Here is a 25,299-nt window from a genome sequence, read left to right on the forward strand (position 1 = left end):
AATATAGCCAGTGGTCAAAGGTCGGGTAGCTCCGCCGTAGGCGCTATACAAACAATGTACGATGCCATTGAATTATTTGACATACATCACATTGTCGATTGTCTGAGAGTGAGTGATTGTTCCCCCATTCTATATTGACACAGTTAAACATCTGGCCTTTACCGATATCTATTCTTACTGATACAGAGTGCTGCGTCCTCTATTATATTGAATGGTTTGTTGAGAAAAGGTAAGGATACAATTTTTATCTTCATTTTAAAGTAGAAATCTAGCCCCATTTTTGAATCAATTTGAATCAAATGCATTGACTCAAAACAATGTGGCTATAGATTTAGCCCTGACTGACGTCCTACCAGGGCTAGGGCTAGATCATTATAACATCATTAAATGATATAGAACGGTAGATTGGTATTGTTTTTTTTCTCTTTTTCTTTTCTGATAGCTTTTTGAAACTTTTTCTGAAGTTTTATGTCCGATCTACACTCGACCAACAATCAAGTAGCCTACCACTGGCCTATATTAATTATTAGTTACGACTTACATCCTCACTAAAGTAAAAGGATCCTGCCGAGTATAAATAAACAATTTTATTAAACAATATGTAGTATTTTAAATCGTAAACTTATCGTAAAGTGAGTTAGTAATTTTCGTTAATATACACGTTATATTATCTGCTTTTTACCCTTTTCATAAATATTGTCAATGTATTGAATTTGGTATAGGAGCCACCCGAGAAGAGAGTTCTATGGCAATGAAGAAATTTCAGTTTTAGATGCTGGGAGGAAAACCCTAGAGAATTTTTCCAGGGGAAAACCCACGCAGTAGTAGAGATTGAAAACCCAATCCACAGATTGCCCCCAGTAATATTCGAATCAGGGTCCCTGTAAATGGAAGGCAAGGCAAGACACCACTAGTATTATTAAAGAACTGAACTAAACTCAACCGAACCACTACGCCAACCTAACCTACTAACTACTTACTACTTACTAATTCTGTTTAATTGGTAAACTAATTAGGCATAGCCTGTGTGACCCTACACCTAGAACTATGAGGTTCGTTCCGCTATCGTACGGGAGACGATAGCCGAACAAACCTCATAGTTCTAGGAGTATTGTGACCCTGTATCCTATATTTTCCTCCTTCCAGTGAGAATCCAGTCTTTTCTTGATTAAATGTTTCTACAGTGCAAAGGTCTGAATGTTCACTTCATAATGACCTTCCAAATGAAACAGACACATGTCATCTAGACATGTCTAGACATTCAACTGGGGCTCTGTTATCCTCTCCTTAAATCTGTTACTGCTGATGTCGACAAACTTTTAAAAGGACTTGGTACAGCGCCCAAGTTACAGGTGCTTTTGTGTCAATGGAAAACTTTTCACATCCGCCACCTCTTTTTCACTCTTTTTTACCAAAAGGAATATCTCATTTGAGTAAATTGAATATGGTTTTGTTCCATTAGGAATTAAAAAGTGTTGGCAGGATACAGAAACTTTTCTGTATACATTTTTTGTTCTAAGGGTCTGTGGTCTTTTGGTAATCAGTTAATTTAAATACAAACTAAGGTGGTACATTTAACAACTTTGGATCTTAAGTATAGCAGACTTTGGAGAAACATTTCGCTTTGAAGCAGTGCGGTAAAGACAAATATTGTTTTTTATATTAACTTATTGTCCCCCAAAATTTGAGTATAAAAGAGTTACTAGGTGGTAACGCTTCTCAGATTGTGTGTTCCTACTGGGGATTACTCTTCCTTCATTTCACCAAATGTTTGACAAAATATCTCAAAAAGGCGACCACCTTTTGTAATGAAATGTTTATCTCAATGTCATGTTTTCATTATTAACACCATTAGTAACGAAAAATGAGGAAAGAGTTGGCGGAAGAAGAGAAAATGAGCCTCAACATCCACGGAGGTCGTCATTTCCAGCAGAGAGCCAAGAGTAACGTCTCTGGTGTGGTTATCCTCCTCTTCATGTTTGGCGTCTTACTAGCGACTCTGATGTGTGTCACTCTTCTGCACCAAGAAACCGTTGTCTGGAAGAAATGCAATGACAGTTGCAGGTGTGTTCTCTAGCCCTTTTCACATTGTATCTCTTATCCCTTGGAATACACCACCGGTAGGCACAGAACTTTTTTAACCCCACTGTTTCCCCAGCACACTTTTCATGATGTCCCTGCCTAGGTCCCTTGAGTTCCGGCTGGACATTTCAAGAATACAGGTTTTTAGCGCTTTACCACTACTCCGGAGCAGGGGTTGCTATTTCCTTGGGTATGCCTATTTGCTGGGGCAGACCAGGGGTAAAGAGATCATAGTGTGAAAGATGGGCGTTATACCGCAGGGGAAACCCCAGGGAACCCCCTGGGAACAGGGTAGTGTGAAAAGGGCTACTGACTTCAAAATTATACAAAAGCTGTTTGAAGGGATTTTCAGGGCTTAAATTTGGGATACAAATCTGAAGACCTCAGGCCTTGCAGGTGTAACTTTAAATGGACCAGAATCAAAAAGAGAAAAAAACATTTGTGATTCCTGGCATCAAATGCATTTTAATTTGTGTATTTGAAAAATAATGGCACTAAGACATGTAAAAACAGGTTTGTCTCATTTTTCACTTTGTGTATGTAAAAAGTATACTTCTTTAAACAATAGAATTAAGAGGTATTTTTCAGACTCACAGTCAACATAGGAATAATTTGTTTGTATTAAATTATGTTTTACCCTTACACTGATGTGTGTTCACTGTATGCTCAGTACTTTCCCCGAGTTCTGTGCAAACAAAATCACTAGGCATACTCTGTTGGGGTCCAAACCCACAAACTTTGCAGTTACTAGAGCAGTGTCATTGGTTCATTTTGTAAACTTTGTGTCTAACTTTGTCGTTGACAGCATCATTCTAGCTGAGAGCATTCCACTGGGTTTAACCTATCCACCAGGATCCCCTTCTCACCCATCCATCTACCACACCTGGCTTGACCTCATTGAGATGGCAACAGAGTCCATTGATATTGCATCATTTTATTGGACGCTTAAAGGAACGGACATCCACGATAAGGACCCGTCGGACTATGAGGTAACTGATGTCATCACGGGTCATCAGAGAGTTCTCAGACTTGTTCAATAGTATTCATTTTCTCATTGAGTTATGAGGTTTTTTTGCCATAGAGGACCAATCATACTTAGTCAAAAACAGCAGTTAAAATCAACGTAAATCATGGCAAGCTCTTCTTTTCTGATCAGGACAATGTAAAATAACTTACCACCCCCCCCCCCCCCACAATTTACCACCCAGCCCCCCAAAACAGTGACAGTAAATGGTGTTTGAAGCTTTGCAAGGTGTGGAGAATAGTAACTATAAATATAAATATGAATAGTAAACTTGCGGGTACAACCATGGGTAAAATCTCTTTTGAAGGAGTGGTGGCTCTGAAAAGAGCCGGTTTGGTCTTGGTCCCACGTCCAATAGAATGATGCAATATCGATACTCTGTTGCCATCTCAATGAGACAACAAACTGGCTCTTTTCAGAGCCACCACTCCTTCAAAAGAGATTTTACTCATGGTTGTACCAGCAAGTTTACTATTCATATTTATATTTTATTGGTAATAGTGACAGATCTGGTTTGGAACAGATTTGATACAAATAACGTAACTAGTTCTTGGTACCCTGGTTTTTTGGCCACTAATATTCCTGTAGTCTTTCTCTGTTCTCAACTCCCTGGGGAGGATGCAGCCCGAGTTGCTGTGGCTCTCCAAAAGGGTTTTTCGATCACAATATCAACCTCCACCCTGACACATACCCATGTTTACACTTCTGGGTGAAGAGGAGCTTTGGTATAGCATCTTGCCCCAGGGCACAAGTGTCACAACCGGGATTCGAACTCACAACCGGGATTCGAACTCACAACCGGGATCTGAACTCACAACCGGGATTCGAACTCACAACCCGATGACTTAAGTCTGGTGCATGAGACTGTTCTGCTATAATATGTCACAAAGTACTCATGTGCAGTAATATGATAGTGGCAGGCTGATTTTATGTGACGAATAAAAAACTCAACTAACTTGCAAACAGGAGGAGAAAACTTAGATACTGTACACTCCAACTATTTTTTAGTGACTAATCATCCACTGTTTTTTATATTAACTTATTTGCAGGGGGAGAACATTTACAATGCACTTTTGAAAGCGGGTACTGAAGGTGGCATTGCAATCCGAATAGCTGAGAATAAACCCAGTGAAGACAGCCCTGATGAAGACACAGTGGGGTTACAGAAAGCTGGGGCTGCTGATGTTCATATTCTAGACTTCGATAAGCTCATGGGTGGCGGTGTGCTGCACACTAAGCTATGGATTGTTGACCGTAAACATGTGTTCATTGGCAGCCCTAATATGGACTGGAGGTCCCTCACTCAGGTAAATCTTGATTGGTTTTGAAGTTACTTTCGGGAAACAGTTACTGCATAAACCCCTTAAACAGGGGCTTCAATGTCAAATACAGGTTTGTGATTCACTTATTTTTCAATAGATTAGAGTCCTTACGAAAATTGGGAAAAATACAAGTCTCTAAACTCGCGTTAAAATGCCACTGGTTTGATACCCTTCAAGCATGCAAGTGCAATTTTTGTGAATATTCCAAAACGTAAAATGTCGCCACATTTCCAATATATTATGGTCTGTCGGTTTTGGTACATTAGGAGTTCATTTTGGAGTTTTGATATATTCAATAAAATGGCTAAACTTTTTTTTAACTGTTGCAAAAATTCCTCTTTTGGAGTGTTCCTACCCATTTGTGTTTGATGTCCAATGACAACACAGTTTAAATCTGCCTCTGAATAACTATAATTTGAAATGAAATTTCACACCATTTTAACCCGACGTTGAATGCAGCACAAAACTTGACTTTTGAGACCCTCTTTTAAAAGTAACCAGGAGCAAAAAAAGTTGACTGATTTCAACCCCCTATCATGCACCATTTTTCAAAAAAGTAGGTCACATTGCACCCTCGAAACTGTGTGTCTGTGCGATCTTTATTTTGCATTTTACAGCTGTTATTCTGCGAGGGATCGAACCTGCCTTTAGCAACTGATGTACATGGGAAAGAGTTCAAGGCATTTTTTTTTTTTTTTTTTTTTTTTTTTAAAGTGGGTCTTGATATCTTGTTCTTAGCTATGATGGACAGTAGTTTTCCACTGTGAAAGTCTTTATTGACACATACGGAAAGGTTTTAGGTTATCTTCTTGGTCTGATAAATGCAGGTTAATTGAACGATTGAACTTTAGAACCCTGGAGAACAACAAAATGTCATGATGGCTCGTTCCCATGAGTTATCACAGGAATACCAATCTTCAGTCTGTCAAAGATTAGGAACTTTTCTCAATAAGTAAAAGTTTGAATGACCTTTTTGGTTTGCAAATCTTCAAAATGAGTCTTGATTTTTTGGATGTGGGAACTTCTTTTGTATGAATGTTATTTATTACACATGCAATAGCATAATTAGCAGCACCAATGACAAGATGATTAGGAAACAGCAAGAAATGCTCAGTTTTAGATGTGGGCGCAAAAACCCCAATTCGGCGGGAAGGCCTCGCAATCGGTGAATTCTGTGATGTAAATAAGGTGGAAGTGGGCCTGCATGTGAATTTTGTCTCTATAAAACAAGAGCTTAATGATGATGAGAGGTATTGAATTGTCTTACTGAAATTTTAGTAAATTTAAAGCAAAATTACGATATCCAATGAAAATGGTATCAAAACAGAAATTGTCAAGGAGTGATGTTTCTAGAAAATAGAATGAGCTGTTGAAAGCTGATTAACAACCAAAAGGACCTTGGCATCAATCATGTCAATGCAAAACATACATGTAATTAATGGCCGAGTGTTTTGACCCAAGTAGAGTTATTCTCAAGTGATCTTTTATTAGCAAGCCTGTGCGAAAGTTTTTTTTTTTGGGGGGGGGGGTTAAAAACATTTATCCATATATCTAAATGCTTTCTTCCTTGCATTTCCTGATCCAATCATTGATTACATAATCCTACAAATGGTTAGAGAATTCTACTTCCTTTTAAAACAGGAAGTTTGTGCCTCTCACTACAGGGCCTGGTTTCCTTGACATGTATTTGTCACAATGCTGTTATGACACATTTTGATATACGGGCATGAATGATATTCTTTAAACTTAAGTCTGATTTCCAATGTTTTAATCCTGAGAAAAATCAGCAAAATTGTGATTAAATACCCTGATAAAAGAATTTAAAAGCCTCTATCATGTAGGTCAGCCCTTGTACTCAATTAAATGTTCAAACCGTTTTTTCCAAGGGCCAGTGATAATAACAATATTGCGCTAGCACTAACCAGAGAAAATAACACTGCGCTTTACACGTAATTAAATGACAAGCAAAAAGAGGAGTTACAAACAGAATCATCAAAACACATCAATAGACCTTATGCATTGACGTCATCCAGCAGCCATCTTAGTGGAAAAACGGTGACGAAACAATCGAAACGCACAGATTTGTACACGCGGTGCACAGGATTGGCCAATGAACAACCTCCTTTTGACCTCTAGGTGAGGGCGCCCAACTGAAATGACGTCATGTGCATAAGGTCTATTAAACAAGTGAGTGTCACAGACTGTTAAAGAGCTGCTAGTGAGCATTTCAAGGGCACCGAGGCAAAATGACTAGGGGGCATGGAGGCAATCGCCTTTGTTGCCTCTGGGAAATATCAGGCCTGCATGTGACCTATTGACCCATGACATTCATTTATTAATATTTGTTTCAGGTCAAGGAGTTGGGCGTGGCCTTCATCAACTGCAGTTGTGTAGCAGAAGACACAGCCAAACTATTTGACGTGTACTGGGACCTGGGCAGACCAGGCGCCAAAATACCAAGTAGTTGGCCGGCTAACCTGAGCACTCCATACAATCAAGATACACCAATGGAAGTCAGTGCTAATGGCACCGAACTCAATGTTTATTTATCTGTGAGTAAATCTTGCATCTGAAATAAATTAAATTTTTGAAGTATTTGTGACAGCAGACCTATTACTTGGTACATTCTTACGTATTTCTGAGAATGGTGTTTTCAGTGAAGAAAAAACAGCAAGGGCATTGTTGCCATTTAAAGTCAAATGCATGGAGTGTATATTTCTACTTTTATGCAGTGGGAAAACACAGTGAATGTTTTTCTACTGTACCCAAACAGTAAAAAACACAACCAGGATATCTGTACTTAATATAACCAGGGGAAAACACAGTGCTTTGTGTCTTAAAAATCTCATGGTGACAAACAGTAGAAGCAACTCTTCTTTGATGAGGCTGCCATGGCAAATGTTTAATTCACAATATGTAATATAACGGAAACCTTAATATTACTGAACTATGTTGTATTTTTAATTTTTATTTGTCCGCAGAGTGCACCTCCGCAATTTTGTCCAGACGGGAGAGCCAATGACATTGATGCAATTCTGGATGTCATGAACAATGCTGAGCATTTTATCCACATTGCCGTGATGGATTACTATCCATACGCTGCCTATAAACATCCACAGACGTAAGTACTTAGTCAAGTCAAATTCCCAAGCCTGGAAGTAGGCAGGGGTCTTGGCCTTGGTGCCCTTTAAAAGTTTCCCATTGACTTTGAGATTTTACAATGGAAGTGCCCTTTGCAAAATAACAAATGTTGAAAAATAAAATCCAGGCCTGAGTTTCTAACCTCTCATGTTGTTTTCAGCCTCACCATCCATTCGTTTGGGTTAATTTCCTTCCTGTTGCTGTTAAAGGCAGTGGACACTTTTGGTAATTACTCAAAATAATCATTAGCATAAAACATTACTTGGAAACGAGTAATGGGGAGAGGTTGATAGTATAACACTTTATGAGAAACGACTCCCTCTGAAGTGACGTTGTTTTTGAGAAAGTAGTAAATGTCCATGAATTTGGTTTTGAGACCTCAGAATCAGATTTTTAGGTCTCGAGCATCTGAAAGCACACAACTTTGTGTGACAATGTTTTTTTCTTTCATTGTTATCTCGCAACTTCAACGACCAATTGAGCTCAAATTTTCACAGGTTTGTTATTTTATGCATATATTGAGATACACAAAGTGGGAAGACTGGTCTTTGACAATTACCAATAGTGTCTAGTGTCTGTAACTTTTTACTAATCACACATTCGGAGCTTTCCTTAAATTTCTAGATCTAGTTTCCCATCTTCAGGCTGCATTGTGTTAATCCTTCAACAGCAGCAGCATGCACCATCAGTGTATATTTTTATGGGCCAAGTTATACAGAGCGTCTTAAGCACAAAAAGTAGCTATGAAAAACACATTTGTGCTTATCAGAATAAGGTTACCAGCTAAAATGCCCTGTCACATGTGCATTGTTTGATTGAATCCAGCTTGTTTTTGATGAGCAGACTTTTATTAAAGATCATTGTGCGCTTTAGCAGCCTTTGATATTCAGCCCTGAACAACATTGGAGAGATACGTTGACGACCTTCTGTGTTGCCTTATTGAGAAAAATAGTTATACCCCAGTTACATTGAGGCTGCGTGATTGTGATAGACACACCTCAGTGATGGCCCAACTGTAGTTTTACTGTTTTTTAACCACAAAAATGGCATAGCGCCCTCACTGGATGAAAGATTGACAATGTTTGAAAATGGGGAATATTATAATATTGGAAAGGTGTTGGTGCTGGATAGGATGAGCTGGGGGGGGGCGGGTGTGAACACTGATACAGTCAAGCTTTCTGCTTACTATTAGTTACTTGATTAGGGGCGGAGCTTGTTTAGCTAAGAGCACGTGGATGGCCAACTTTACACTGTGTGATGTCAAGTTGGTACTATCTATACCCATTTACATTTATAGTAGGCCTACATGCAGTTACTATTATTTTATTTTTGCTTTGAAGGTATTGGCCAATTATTGATGACAAACTGCGTAGTTTAGCCTTCAATCGTAAGATATCAGTTCGTCTTTTAGCAAGCTATTGGAAACATTCTGAGAAGGAAATGATTGGATTCTTGCGATCACTTGCCATTCTTAACACCACTGGGATCATGGACATACAAGTGGTAAGTTGGCATTTAAATTGTGTGGTTTGAAAAAAATGTATTAAAATCTAACGGCAGTGCAAATTCAGTTTAAAGGTACTGGACACCTTTTGTAAATGTCAAAGATTTTTGAGTAATGCATTTGATCTCATTTACCGGTAGAAACTCTTTGTAGTCCCTGCGACTCCGGCCCAGGCAAAGATCCCATATGCTAGAGTGAACCACAACAAGTACATGGTGACTGACAAGCAGGCCTACATCGGTACATCTAACTGGAGTGAAGATTACTTTGTAGACACAGGCGGTGTTGGCGTCATTGTTAACGAGACGAAGTCAGCGGGTAACCAGTCAGCAGGGAACCAGGGCTTCAGGCAACAACTCGCTGACGTATTTGAGCGGGACTGGAACTCAGAATACGCCAGTTTTGTATCGGATTTATCAGTTTACTGAAATAACATTTAAACTTATGGAAATTGATGTTGGACCCCAAAAAGGCCAGTTCATAATGAGTGCATTTCTAGATTTATACTGACATGATGGCTTGATGATTCTCATAGCCTAGTCAAACTTTCACATCGACTCCTTGCACTAATGTCACATATGACCATTTTCTGCTATGCTCCCCACATGCAAGTACAAAATGAATGAAAAACAAGACAACACAGTATGAATGGGGGTGACATCCAGAGAAGGACTGGCCTTTTTGAGTGGGACACCCACAACTGCAGTCAAAGTAAACTATTTGGAATAATATGGGCAGGGTTCCCAGGGCCTATCCTGTCCACCATATTGGCAGTCAACATGTTCACAAAGAAATTGGCTCCTAAAATGGTGGAATGGTAGTGCGGAGATGTGTTCTGTGTTGTGCCTAAGGGTAAACAGACCATGGAGGTAGAAATAGAACAGATTGTGTCGGGCCACATGTATCATTTTCACTGTGCTAATTACAGTGCTGCCTACACTGTACACTAAGAGTTAACAAATAGTTTTATTGATATGGTACACTGAGTATTTGATGAAATTCAAAAGCAATGAGTCTTTTCTGTCTATAAATCTCCATTGGTGTGAATTTGATTATTGTACATCCTATGCAAACATAAGTTCTCAGCTGAAGACACCTGGTTTTCCATGGTGATATTCTTAAAAAGATATTACTACAAAGGCACTTTACACACGACTCTATTCCTGGGGTTACCCCAAGGAATATCGGCTGACCTTTTCACACTATGCTCTTCCCCTGCAAATGGGCATACCATGGGGAAAAGCCACCCCTGCTCCGGAGTACGGGCAAGCGGTAAAACCCCAGGGTTTCTTGAAACGTGCATCCAGAACCCATTGGAATAGGGTGAAAGTGCACGGGGGTGATCGTGAGGTAAAGAAACTCCTGGGGCTACCCCTGGGATACATTCACCATAAGGAAGTTTCTATCCCAGAAGTATTTCCCAATTGGCCAATCCAGGCCTGTCCCAATAATGTGTTGACAACAGCCGTGACTCTGCAACCAGAACTGTGTATATTAAAAAAAAATGAACTGTGTCAAGTCATTCGTATATCTGGATTATGCCTATTGACTGTACAAGTCTCGCGAGCATTCGAACATTGGGTCAGGTTAAAGTACGCAAGTGCCAAAAGGCTCCCCAAAATGGTTGAATATGCACAGTGATCTCAGGTGTTGTTTATGACCAAATGAGAATTGATTGATATTTTGTAGAGTTTCTTTTTTACTGTTGAGGTTTTGTGCTTCACTTCTGATTTCTGATAGCCTTTAAAAAAGTGTGCAGCTCTTGACCGTCTTCCAAACTTGATACCTCTGGTTATGCCTGTAAAGGAATTAGTTTGTTTTTTACCTAGGAGTGAGGCTTTTCTATTATTTATTTTTCCAGGGTTTATTTTTATAGCTGAAATGTTGCTGCTTTATATTATAATGCTTCACTGCCGTTTTTCCATTTAGATTTCGAGTCTGAAAGGTGCAACCCTACACTGTACCAAACAAGATGCCTTCTAGTGTCTTATAAAGGAGTTAGTTTTTTTTATCGACTTTTTAGAAATATTTTATCCTAAAGACGTTTTTTAAACCCATTGTTTGTATATCTTGCCTATAACCTGTATACCCTTCATGTTATAGTATCTACTGTAAAAGGGGGTCAAGTCTTCTGAAATTTAAGGTGAATATGTATAAAAATGTAGATCCTCTTGCGTATAGACTGGCTACAAATGTCAAGTTTAGCCCACAAAGGATGACCCTCCTAGTCCAAGTCTAGTATCCTCGTTTTGTGTATCCGAACATATTATACATAAAATAACAAACCTGTGAAAAATTGGGCTCGATTGGTCATCGAAGTTGCAAGAAAAGTTGCGTTGTTAATCAGATACAAATGAGTTACGAATCGCTACATAACAGTTGCAAGGAACCTTCAGATTGTTCAACCAAAGTCGACTTGATACCTTCGGACGACCCAATATATGAAAAGATGGTATTACTATCAAAAATAATTACATAACCATTCAAGACCGCGATGTTCCTTACTAACCCTTACCTAAAACATTGCCTCGTCCATCCTGACCAATTCCGGGTCAGAATTGACCTGGATCCGCGTTCCGTGAGGTTTGACCCACGGTCAGTGTGACCCGGAGTCTGTGTCCAAGTTAAAATCCGATTTTTAACCACTTTCCGGGTCAGCAATGAATCAGATTGTTCAGATTTTTTTGTTTAATTTAAACCGAATATATATGGTGTTATTTTTTTATTCTATTTGGGTATGTGACAATGCCCATTGTGTTAACTTTATTAACTTTATAACACTCCAAATTGTGCCAGGATTTACAATGTACGCCCACATTTCCTTTTATGCAATAATGTCCACAAAAAGGCAGACCAATTAGCCAGGCATGCAGTAAGCTGTATGTTCCTACCAAGAAACAACACTGAGATATTTGGGAGCAATTGAGAGAAACGGTAAAATGCAGGAGAAAAGGAGATCACGGTTTTGATATTTGACTCATGACTCGAGCATTTTCAGTACGGGGCTTCAAATATAGCCTTGCGTAGCCTAAAAGGACCGTGTCTCGCACTGCCATCACCAAACCGAGACTGGAAAGGATTACAGGTCGTTCTTACAAGGCGGAAATAAAAAGTGGGATTTGCGTTTTTTCTTCTTCTTTACAATTTCCTTTTTTATCGGTGTGTGTTGTTACATGTCCATACCTTGGTTCAAATATGTTAGCTTAATTGATTAAGTTTTAAAACTTGGTTTCATCCATCATTGACAAGTTAATATACCGGTTTTGTAGAGTTTTGTCTTGCCCCCTTCTTACCAAATCACTCACCCCTGTTAATTGACACCCCTCTTGGACTTATGGCATGGTCCAGCTTGAGATATCATGGTATATTTGAGCTTGCTAGTGTGTTCCACGTGGTTAAGACAATGGATATATTCAAACAAATGTCGGCATTATATGCTGACAGCGGCACTCACTGCAGGATGGTTTTGTAAACTATTGCCAACCATTTCCCTCGTGGATATGGTAATTCTTTAGTTCAATTATAAAACTGTTTATAAACAACGTCTATGACAATACCTAAGATTTAATATCGGCAGCAATTAAGAGTTTCAAACTTTTGTAATGAAAATACATTAATTCGGCTTTTCCATCAATAATGGCAATCAAGTTGATTCTTGTTTTGAATTTAGAGAATGGTATCCCTCATAAAGGAATAGTGGTTTCAAGGGAGAACGATGTCATGAATAAACAATTAGTGAAATTAAGTTTCGGTTGATTATTATATTCACGATTCATCATATTTATTTGCCCGGCTTGTTTCCTCCGGTTGAGAATAGATTAACAAATCAACAAAAAGAATCTTGCTTCATTTAAATACCAAACGTGCCCAAATCAGAGTACGTTTTTGAAGGACATTACAGAGTAGTTATTTTTGTTTCTTTTCATCGCAGAAAAGAAGGGATTTTTTGTCTTCCTCTTCCTGATTTTGTTGTTTCCGTTTGGAGCAACTAATTCTACTTCCAGACATGGCATTTTGTACAATAACGTCTGTCATTGAGCGATATAATGACATTTACCTAAAGAAAACAAGACCGCCAACCTTGTTCGAATGGCTCGTACATTAGGGACTCCCAGCAAACAATTCATTGTGTATTGCATTTAGACCAAAGTATGACCGAATGTAACCAATTGTCCCACGGTATTCAATTCAATTACAGATTTCTCTCTGCAAGGGGACCGTAATTCGTCCTAATGCAATTTCAGCAACAAAAAAATCTACGGATTCAATCGTGTAACCCAATTTTGAGCTGAATCTTCTTGCCAAAAAGTGCTGAATAGATTAAGGAGTCCCCAAGGTAAGTGACTTGAATGAGGAATCATTCATCAAACAGAAATGATGGTATTAAAGAAAATTAAGTTGAAATTGTTAGGAAAACACGCAGAACCACTATCTGTAAATCAAATATTAAAGTAATAGAATCAAACAATGAGTTTTTTTAATATTTTAAAGAGAGAGAAATAATCGTTTTAGTTGATGTGAAATGTAACTGTATTTCGTCTCACAGTTTTGTTTTGTTTTGTTTTGTTTTGTGTTAAACGATAGGCCAATTGAAAAACACGAACAGATTTTGTGTAAATTTATGCTAAAATGTGTCGACCGAAATGTCAACAAGTTTCGAGTAACTAGCTATTAGTTATTTTTTTTAAACTTCCATGGTCTTTTCATAGTTGAAGTTTTTACTTCTTAGGGTTGTAATGCTTCTCTGCCGGACTTCAATAAAAACTTTTAAATTAAAGATGTGTAACAAAACAAGAACAAGGCCCTTTAAAGGCAGTGGACACTATTGGCAATTACTCAAAATAATTAGTAGCATAAAACCTTATTTATTAACGAGCAATGGAGAGCGGTTGATAGTATATCATTGTGAGAAACGGCTCCCTCTGAAGTAAAGTGGTTTTCGATGATTTGGAGACCTCAGAATTAGATTTTAAGGTCCCGGAATCAAGCATCTGAAAGCACACAACTTCGTGTGACAATGGTGTTTTTTCTTCTATTATTATCTCGCAACTTTGACGACCAATTGAATTGTTATTTTTGAGCATATGTTGCAGATACACCAACTTAGAAGACTGGTCTTTGACAATTACCAAAGGTCAGTGCCTTAAAGGAGTTAGTATCAACTTTTGAGGAACATTAAAAGCATAATCATTGAATACTGTACAGTTCAGGACTTACAGAGCCCCTAAAGGGACATTAAACAAAAATTGTTTACAATGTTACTTTAGGGGCTCTTAAGGACTGTAGTTATCGCGATGAAAATTACTTTCAATCTAAAAGCTCGCTGAAGTAAAACTTCATACCAGTCGAATCCTACTATATCTCCATCTACAATACTGTCCAAGTAAGCATCCAAGGCCCACCGAATCAGTGGTCGCAAGCGAAACTTATGGTAGGCCTGTAGTAAGCTCTGACCAAATCTAAAATATTCGATATTTTCACTATCATTCGGAGTCACTCAATTTGATAATTTGTGTACATGTTGGTTATGTCCAATGGTAGGGTAGACCTGTACCTTAAAATTTTATTATTAAACATTGACTGTTTCCTTTTTGAAAAAAAAATGATCAACTTATGCTTAGAATGTCAGCCGTCGGTTTCACAAAACTCTTCCTAACTTAAGACTAATCTTAGGACTTAGGACGAGTCCCAACCCTGCACTGTAGCATGCAGACCTTAAGATTAATCCTAAGTTAGGACGAGTAACTCGTGAGATAAGACGAGTCCTAACTCTTTGTGAAATCGACTGTATCACCAATGTGTGATATAAAAACTGAAATCAGGTCAGATATTCTGAGTCCCTGGTACAAAGTGCAATGCGCGATCGAGCCGGAGACGGCTACAAAATTGACGCCGAGTGAACTGAACTAACTCTACTTCGACCCAATCCTACCCTCACCTTAAACACACGCATGAAGCAGGGCTTGACAACGAGCATACAGTTCAAGTTAACTTGACATTTCTTTGGTTATTAGTCCCAATGGCTAGCGTGTATTGGGTTACTCACACTCCATGAACGGAATACAACTCAATCAATTATAGGGTTGTACTGATCGATTGAAGCTTAACACTGAACGGATTCCACTTATTCTATTAGGAATGTCCCAACTCTAGTTGGGAAGTCAACGGTTATTTAGAGGAACGAAACAAGGCTGGGAGATGGGGAAAGTCCAATCTCAAAAAGACGCAAGTGACGCACGGGGTGGCAAGATGTACACATGGGAATGCTGCAAATTCATTTGCTGAATTAAGTGCAGTAAATTTGGAAAGCACACAACCAAATGACGTTATTACTTGTATAATTGCTGTAACTTAGCTGCAATTTTCAGCCCTGGCCCGATTTACAGGTTTCTAAATGAAGCCGAGACATGTAGGCCTATATGCCTATAATCGAGGTCCTTTCGAGAGACGGTTGATGACGCGTGGTGACGTAAATCCTCCCTTAGTGGACTTCTTAACTAAAATCGCATGTGTTGCGTAGGCCTATATGCATTGTTTAAAAAAATTCCTTCTGCTATTTTTTTTTTTTTACAATTTTGTTGCGTTTGTTGAAACTTTCATATATTGATAGATGGTAGGCATATCCGTATTTTCCCACAGTAACAGTTATCAAAATGTGTACACTAATAACTAAAACATAATGAAAGCTTAACAAAAATATACAAACAAATTCTACTGTTGAATGGTATTTTAATAATAGGCATTTCTGTATAAGTCAAACACTTAATGGTCAGTTTTAAAGCGAACAGAAAATGCCGCATTTTGCTTTTATATTTTCAAATCTTTGCAACCTCGGTTAAAGGCAGTGGACACTATTGGTAATTACTCAAAATAATTATCAGCATAAAACCTCATTTGGTAACGAGTAATGGGGAGAGGTTGATGGTATCAAACATTGTGAGAAACGGCTCCCTCTGAAGTGACGTAGCTTTCGAGAAAGAAGTAATTTTCCATGAATTTGATTTCGAGACCTCAAGTTTAGAATTTGAGGTCTCGAAATCAACCATCTAAACGCACACAACTTGGTGTGACAATGGTGTTTTTTTCTTTCATAGTTATCTCGCATCTCCGACGACCAATCGAGCTCAAATTTTCACAGGTTTGTTGTATTATGCATATGTTGAGATACACGTGAGAAGACTGGTCTTTGACAATTGCCAATAGTGTCCACTGTCTTTAGAGGCAGTGCGATATTATCAAAAAGCCGATAGCAGACTATACTATTTAAGCAAAACGACAAAGAGAAAGCTTTAACTATTTATAAATTGCTCATGTTGTTATTGCGAGTGATTTGCCTGTGAATTCCCTCCCCCCCCCCCACCCCCCAGTACTCGGGGAAAGTACTGACTTACAATGCACGTATTTATTGCATATGCGTCTTGCTCTTTAAATTGAAACACTATCAGATTAAAGACATAATAAAGAAAATAAACAATTTAAAAGTTAGCAAACGGTACAGTGTTGTAGCTCCATTTTTGTCAGGAAAGAAGAGAGGGAGAGAAAGAGGGAGGGGGGAGGGGGAGAGACATTATTCCTACACTAATCTATCTGTGCCGTGTTTCCTGACTGCCAGCCATTGCTGACTGCTCGGCGCTCCGGCCATTAGCCACTGCTGAAGCCAACAATTCACACACGCCCTCAATGGTGATATAAGAGGATTGATGCTACTGGCGACAGTTTGCCCGGAACTGCACTGCAAAATCTACAGTGTTAAAATTTACACCATGGTTGTTGTCACTTTAATAAATACCGAAGATACCGAATCTTAGGGTCGTAAAATAACACAATGTATGTTTATGTGTGTAGAATTTAGCGTTATTCTAACACCCTATGGTGTAAATTTTGATATGTGAAAACACCCATTGCGTCAATTTTTAACACCCAAATGTGAGTGTAAAGTAATCTAATACTGGAATATTCCATGTGCCAATCTGCACTTGAAGCATAGTTAATCATGACCAAATTCATTGAATGTCAAGTAACGTGAAATTCGGGTTTAATTATCATGTTCTAACACTTAAAGGAACACGTTGTCTTTGATCGGACGAGTTGGTCTTTGAAAAGCGTTCTGTAACCGTTTGTTATAAAATGCACATGGTTAGAAAGATATTATAAAAGTAGAATATATTAATCTACACAAATATGCCTCGAAATTGCGTGGTTTTCTTTTTACCTCGTCAACTAACGCGGTCGGCAATTTATGGGAGTCAAAATTTTGACTCCCATAAATGGCCGACCGTGATAGTTCGCGACACAAAAGGAAAACCATGCAATTTTGAGTGATACTTGTGTGGATCATTATATTCTACTTTTAAAACATCTTTCTCACCATATGCATTTTATAACAAACGGTTTCAAACGCTTTTAATAGACCAACTCGTCCGATCCAAGGCAACGTGTTCCTTTAAGGAACGCAAGCCTCAACACTCAGCAACCCGTATAGCGAGTTGTTTTTACCTGTACGGACCAACGATATATCGCCCTCACTAGGTAGGGGGAAATTATTGGCTAAAGAAAAGAGCTGGCCATCAATTTTATGGTAAGTTAACCGTTATGGTTCTCTTCTCAACAAAATATAAACAAATGCGGAGGACTTCTCTTGTTTCATTGACTCGCAGAATATTATATAAGAATAAAACTCACAATTATGTCACCGGTTCAAGATTATTGGTGAGGTAAAACTATGAACACTTAAAACGGCAATTATTTTGTCTTACAGTTAGTTAGTTTTCAAAATACAATAAGGCGTAGGTGGAACCTCCACACATACAGTTAAGGTTAATAGCCCTTATAACTTTCCCATATTTTTTGCCCATATCAGATGAACCAAGTGCAGCGAAAGTCGAAGTGAACTTAGTGTCACTCTATTTGTCTCATGATACCGAGCATATCAACGATGCACATACTCTCCATGCTTGTTTTAATCGCGCACAAAGCAAACCCTCCCGTGTGAAATAAAGAGTGAATACAAACTTTCCAATACTAGTCCAAACCTTATTAATTAATTTAATCACATGCAATGGAGGCCTATTTGGATGGAGGTGGCACTGTATGGAAACTTAAAACATTCTTGAATATTTTTGTGTAGAGGCTTATAAACAAACAAAAACATATGTTCACGAAGTGACAGTTAATACGTCATTAAATTCAAAAGAACGGTTTAAAATAGTTATTCCTAAAAAAAAAAATTAAAAAAAGAGTTTTTGCATATACTTCATCCCAACACTAAATATTGTTGTATAAATCACTCAAAAACTAAACAAAAATTATATATTGAAACTGTTTCGCCTAATGTCTGAAACTTTACGATGGAATTGTTGTTATTTCCCAAAACTTTAACAGAAATTTGAGTGTGCCGTTTACTTTCATTTCTTGCACTGTTTCTTAGAAGTTGGGGCTTATTGCATGGGGACCAAGATACAATGAAATGGAAAGGTTGAAGTCTTACTTACTATGCAAACTGGCTTGAACTTACAGAATATGGTCTATTATTTGTGTCCCCGCGAAACCTGAAATATTTTGTTTTCTTTCAACGAAGGCCTTGAACAGTCCAAAGAAATTGCATTCTGCTTTTGATTTACTTCTCTTCTTTAATACTTATCCACTATCCAGGGGTTATTATTAGAAGACAGACAAAAAAGAAAGAAAAAACACCGACTGAGTGTATTCTATCGAAGATTTCTTTTTTGTGTGATCCACTGATAATAGAACCTTTTAGCTTGGTATGAATGAATCAAAATTGTCTTTGAGATTTTGCGAGCCAAAAAGGCAAAGTGGAAAATCACAATTAAAACCTAATAAACTGTAGCCACTGTGCACAATACGTGCCCATGATGATGTTTTAGCGCAAGGTGAATCGTTTTTAGCTCTTTTCTTGTCTGAGAAAATAGCAAATTTACTGACCTAACCGTTTCTATTTAGTCTCCCCTAATAGGGTCCTAATTGGACATTTGCATCCGGCAGGGGGAGCAAGCAGAACTGCAGAACCGTGAGGGACACAAGGGAGACGGTGGAACATACATTGGAGTTTGGCGAGGAATTGAAGAAGGCCCGTGTCAGCTAACAATCATACAGGCTCGATTGTGCTCGGCACAGCCTCAGCGTCTTCGACTACGAACCAAGTCACTCCCAATTTGGGATTAATTTTCTTCATTACGGGCAACTTTGGGAGGCGATTTGGCCTTTGGTTACGTGATCTGCCGGGGGAAAACACGATGTGTCAGACATGGGGTTGAATGGTTCTTCGGCAATTACGGAGTCCTTGTTGGGAGAGAACGAGAAAATAAACATCTTTCCTTTCGTGTGTTGGATGTCGGGTTTGAAGTAGCAAAACTGTGCCCGTGGAGCAATGCATAGACTTGAATCTTGAAGGAGATTATTTTATAAGAGCATGTTTTTCCTTCAACGAAAAATAAATTAAAAAAAAAAAAAACATCGAAACTTTTCTCGAAGAGTAAACAACCACAAACACATAATTATGATATTGAAACTGAATTGATGGCTTTGGCATTTATCCTCGATACTTTTTAATTGCTGCGTCTTCGAGTTTTAATAAAAAATAAACTTAAAGAATGATGCAGTTAATATGTATTTATTGTTATCGTTAAGTTTTCTCTTCCAGCACCAACAAATGTAAACAAATATATGGGCTATAAGTTGGCATATTAGCTAAAATTTTGTCCATTGTCGATTGAAAAGTAAAAACATACATGTCTCTATGCAGTTTGTTCCCAGTTTTTGCAAACTATCATATTTTTCATTTCCATTGAGCCAGTTCATCAATAGACCCATCTCAGTACTAATTGAAACATTATATTGGCCATAATTTCCATACCATCAATGAATCTTGCACTTAACGTGCCGTGTTCTCATCGCTTAATTACCGGCCTTGTGACACCTTCCAGACATACTAATCACAGCGGCACACTCTCGCCACAAATCCTATATTTTCATGAATTGCACTTGAAGAGGATAGGCAATTAACTGCGAGAAAAATGATTGTAATTTTAATTCACCGTTATATGGTGTGAGACATCCCATTCAATGTCGCCCTAATTATGGGAGACTTAGGCATGTATTATTTACAGTAAGAGATGATGGGGAGAAGGGAAGATTGCAAACAGTGGAATCGATATCTGTGGGGGAGGGTTGGATGGGGGGGGGGGGTGTTCAACGGAGACATCTTCGCTGGATCTAGCTTCCATGATGACAATGGGGTTCATGTCTAACGGTGACCTCGTCGGGCTAAACTATTCCAATGTGGCACTTCATCATCATGGGTCTAGTACGCCCCCCGCTCGGAGACGGGGCTGGCAGAAAATTAATCCCACATACACCACTCCAAAGAAGGAGAAAAAAACCTTCATGCAGTGAACGGGGTACTCCAAGCTATATTATTATGGTATTTATTTAATAAACGGATTATGATGATTGAAGGTGAATTGCAAATTGTGATTGTTAGTCTGCAAATTATCTATTTTAATCACAGTCAGACCGGCAATTTCCGGGACAAAGCAAGTCAATTCCTAAGGGGTGTTTGGGAGGCCCTCCAAAATATTAATTAATTCATGGCTGTGTTTAGGTGTCCTTCAGCTTAAAAAAAGAGAATCTAATATAATCTGCCATAGCGAGATTGCTATCCAGCTCTAAATAGGAAAAATATGAGACCATAAGTGAGATATGATTGGGTTTATTTGACATGCATGTGAGGTTGGATCGGTCTTCTCTCAATTGGGAATTTAGACCGACATGAAGTATTGGTTACCGCTATTTAAATGTGACGTCAAGTCACCCTTTATTCAAACCTCTCTGTCCTTACTCTATTTCAAACTGAGGCTGGCAGAGACTCTATAGTCTCGTCCCCTTTTGATATTTTATAGTGATGATTTTCATTGCGTCAGGATACCAGACACATGGCATTAGATTGTGACAGCATAAACTAAATGGGGAATGAGAGTTCAAACCAATGTCACTTGTCACACAATTATTGTTTCTTTTACGTTTGCAGCGCTCGTGTGAATGGGGCTGCTGGGCCCTGTGTGTTTGTAACATAGTCGCAGAACTGGACTTTCATTTTTTAGCTTTGTTCGAACTCATGAATCTGTTCGGTCGTGAAACACAACATATTAAATATTTCAGCAGTTGATTGTTGTGTAATGTTATCGTGCCTTGGTTATTTTGCTTTAATTTGTAGCTTGTTGAATTTTGCCAAACAGTGCTTACGCGGCCATCATAACCTTTTTATCATAAACTGTACACGTTCTGTTTTATTTGGAGAACATTATGATTTAATGTGCTTTGGGGAGAGAAGCACTGTATAGAAAAAGAAAAGAAATCGCTTTAATTCATGTCATTCTCTATTGAATCTTGATAATAACTTCAATACGACAATTTCGAATAGTATACTTTTTATTTATTTTACTGATAACAGCCCCATTTCATTACCTATTTGCTCCCATTGTGTCCAAATCTCGCTTGCCTCCAGAATGCAGTTGTATTGTTTTAAACTCGCCTTTGTTTCTTTTTTAATTTTGTGTCCACATTTGTTTTATTTTGTTCACCCTTTTTAATGCTGTTTTCCCAATTCCTGTTTGTCTGCTTAACTCAAGTAATATTTTTTAATAATGTGTTTAACATAATATACTTGTACATATATTTTTGATGTAATTTTATTGTTTTAACCAAATGCCATTAGTCTGTGACTTTTTATTTGGTGTTGTATTTTTATATAAAAATAAACCAATTTGGAATTGAATTGAATTGAATTGAATTGAATTGAATTGAATTGAATTGAATTGAATTGAATTGAATTACCTAGATATACTTTTGTTTTATCATGTGTTCCTTCTGGTGATGGGTCGATCATGGCACCATAACATGGCGGCTTGTAACGCCTTAATTTAAAAACAATATTCAAATTAACCCCAGCTTATCGTTACTCATACCTCAGGAGACACAAATCTGAGTGTCTTTTTGTTCTCATCCCGGTACAAAAGAAGGCTGTGTTTTTCTTCAAAATTGATAACAGCATGATCATTCTTTGTCTGACTTTGTGTGCAAAAACAATTGGTTTTGCAAGAAGTCATATAATGTAAACGTTTATGACTTTCAGTCTCAAATCGGTTTGACTTGGAGTGTAAATACACGAAGCATGCATGTGGTTAATATACATGTACATTTAATCATCGACCAAGCGAAAATATAAATCCACCACTAGAGTCCCATGACACCGCCTCCAGAACGAGCACACGTGATTTATAAATCTAGACAGCTCTCAAACTACTTTGAGTCAAATTAGTGCTGAAGATATTTGCTTTTCCTTTCACTTGAGCACCATAATATCTTGTGGTGCTGCGGATTTTTTTTTATTAGTCCCCTTCTACTTCTATCTGAAGGCTATACACCCAGGTTGATTTGTTTCGAATTTACTCATAACAGGTCATCCCTATGAAGAGAGCCGATAGGGGCACGGAGTGAGGCAGGATCGACTGAATGATCTCGCCCGGAATTTACCTGTAATCGACGGTAGATGACTTGGTCTCGGTCCCGCTGGGGATTTAGCTCGATAAGCCCACTTTAAAGCACCCGCGGCGCCTGTGGTTTTCTCTTTGCAACGTCTCTTCTCCTCTGGTTGCCTTTCTTTGCCTTCTCTCTCATTTCGCTTTACTCCTTCCCCTCTTTCGATGTTTTCAATGAGAGAGGAATCTTGAGGAGATGATTGCGAGTGTCCAACGAGACTCCCAAAGGGATCGGGGGATGCGGAGAGCCGGTGCTTAAGTAAATTACCCCAGTTCCTTGGGGTTAGAGGGAAGGGGTTAGAAGAGAAATTCTTCGTGCTTTTTTGAAGTCAGTTTTAACCAGGCCGCTGATAACTTGGCTACCATCAGGATTTGAAGATGATCGAATCTAGCTCTTGAAATAAGATATATATGTAAAAAAGGGAAAAAGTGAAGAAGTAAAAAGTGGTCCTATTGAGTTGGCACTATGAGGCATGTAGGTTTAGGGCTGTATGATGAGGATAGTTTGCATTCGGAAAGAGCTAAAATGAAACATTTAATTATCAAGACGATAACAAATACTGGGTTGCTCTAATGCAATAATTCGTATATATAAGTCTTGAATAATTATTAGCAAAATGACAACCCCGACTAAATTATGTGTATGACTTAGACTTGAGTTATCATACACGAAAACGCGCAAAAATATAAAGTTCCTATTAATACATAATGTTAAAATGTACATTTTTAAGAAGAACATTTTTAAGAAGAACAGAATGCATCCCTCTGTTTTGGATTAAAGATATACATTGTCGCACGGTCATCTTTGTAAATATACCCACACCTCGAAAACATCGACTCTTAGTTTTCTAAGCACATCCAACTAGTTTTTGTAAGCAATTAGGGATAAATAGTCAAATTTCATTTGAACAATATTAGCCATTGAGAGTTTTTACGCTTTTTATATCAACTTTTGGTGTGTCCCAACAAATGCATAAAATAACAACAAAAAACATCCTTGTTGCATTACAGGGGAGACGTTTCTCACAATGTTTTATATAAACAGCTCTCCGTCGCGCATTACCAAGTAAGTGTTTATGCAAAACAAAATTTAAGTAATAACCAATAGTGTACAGCGCCTTTAACTTCAATCTGTGGACGTTTTGTGTCGTACGAAAAGAAGCACAAAACAACCTTCTTGCAAATCTGACAAAACAAATGTAAATTTAAAGCAGACTCACAAGAGCACGGTCAAGACGAGAGGTTAACATCGGGTGTTTGTTTACTGGGGGACCCGTGTGTTATGGTCCCCATGGTGTGACCACTGCCCTCTCATCAGACGGGGAAGGACCCTTGAATAGAATGATATTTTGAATGGATACAGATACAGGCCATTGAATTGACAGTGTGAATTTGGCATTTTAATAATCCATGGCATGGAAGCTTTAATCAGAGTCGAGATCGTTGGGTTGATGCACGTGGGCAATCTAAGAAAGATGTTTTGGCTTTTGGTATTAAGCCTTGGTATTGTTCGGTTGTGTGACACCCCCCCACCCATTACACATCCTTCTCTGTTGTTAGTTGGTGACTACATTGATGCCTATCTTTGATTCCTACACGTATATCTGTATGTTCGACTGCATTTAGATAAACAAACTCCCAGAACAACCAATGCTAAAGGCTTAATATTAAAAAATACTCAACAAATAATTAAAGTCTCCCAGCACCTTGGAAACCAATGAAATATATTTTTTAGACGACTAGACTTCAGAATTATTTTCAATTTCTGGAAGGTCAGCCGATTGGATATTTTGTGCAAAACCCCAGAAAAAACACCATTGCAAATGTGTTCTTCCCCCAAACCGACTGCCAGTTTTCTTGAGGCTCTCCTCCAAGCCAAATGGGCAAACTCTAATGCCTAAATGATCCTCAAATGTTCAAGCACCGGACCCGCAGGTTCAGATAGATTGTTATATTTATACACAATAAATACATGACCCCCCCCCCCAAAAAAAAAAAAACGACCAATGAGGCCGAAATTAATACACGTAAATAACAACACACACATCTTCAGTCACAGTGAGTAGGGGTTCATGTCATGGCCAAAAACTTGACCTTCAAAAGAAACCAAACCCTTCAAGATGTTAATCGTATAAATTAACTTTGCGTATTGTTTGTTACCTTTTCGTCTGGTTTCCTGACCCCCATTAGAATGGCCTGTGCAAGTTCATCGTTAGCGCTATAAGGCTTCGATTTCGCTAGCCAACCTGTCCAAATCTGTTTGCAAAACACTCAAACTGAAGACGTATATATATATATATATGGGACTTTAGGTGTGTCCATTTTCAGGCTGACAAGTTTTCAGAGATGGCGCAATACATCCTTTTAATACTCAATATCGCAATAGAATGGTTGAACATTCAATTGACTAGACACAAAACAAACAAACAAACAATCGAACAAACGAATCAAAACACCAATCTTTCTCTAACTTTTGGTGGGAGTCTGCTGGAACACCAACAACATTTTCGCATAATATGCGTTCGACTCTTTGACTATACAATAAGTTTGAGAAAGTACAGAAATCCTTGAATTTAATCTGAGTTTGATTTTTGAATGTTGTTCAACTATCCAGTTGGTAGGACATTGAACGCTGGACTGAACGTATGGAGTGAGGGGATACCCTGCAGA

General features: G+C 38.3%; 1 protein-coding gene across 1 annotated transcript; it reads left to right on the plus strand.

The window, feature by feature from the left end:
• Positions 1-35: 35 nt before the first annotated feature.
• On the plus strand, positions 36-11,695 carry LOC117290869 (phospholipase D3-like). The gene is made up of 8 exons (XM_033772428.1): positions 36-229; positions 1,856-2,064; positions 2,888-3,071; positions 4,156-4,413; positions 6,780-6,980; positions 7,410-7,549; positions 8,910-9,072; positions 9,214-11,695. Exons 2-8 carry the CDS (start codon positions 1,865-1,867, stop codon positions 9,499-9,501), a joined length of 1,434 nt encoding a protein of 477 aa, XP_033628319.1. The 5' UTR covers positions 36-229; positions 1,856-1,864; the 3' UTR covers positions 9,502-11,695.
• The last annotated feature ends 13,604 nt before the right edge of the window (positions 11,696-25,299 follow it).

Source organism: Asterias rubens, chromosome 1, assembly GCF_902459465.1.
Source record: "Asterias rubens chromosome 1, eAstRub1.3, whole genome shotgun sequence".
NCBI classification, from domain to species: Eukaryota; Metazoa; Echinodermata; class Asteroidea; order Forcipulatida; family Asteriidae; genus Asterias; species Asterias rubens.

Coding starts and splice junctions, on each gene's coding strand:
- LOC117290869 (XM_033772428.1), top strand. CDS start 1,865: ATGAGGAAAGAGTTGGCGGAAGAAGAGAAAATGAGCCTCAACATCCAC. Junction 2,065..2,887: donor AAATGCAATGACAGTTGCAG/GTGTGTTCTCTA, acceptor TGTCGTTGACAG/CATCATTCTAGCTGAGAGCA. Junction 4,414..6,779: donor ACTGGAGGTCCCTCACTCAG/GTAAATCTTGAT, acceptor TATTTGTTTCAG/GTCAAGGAGTTGGGCGTGGC.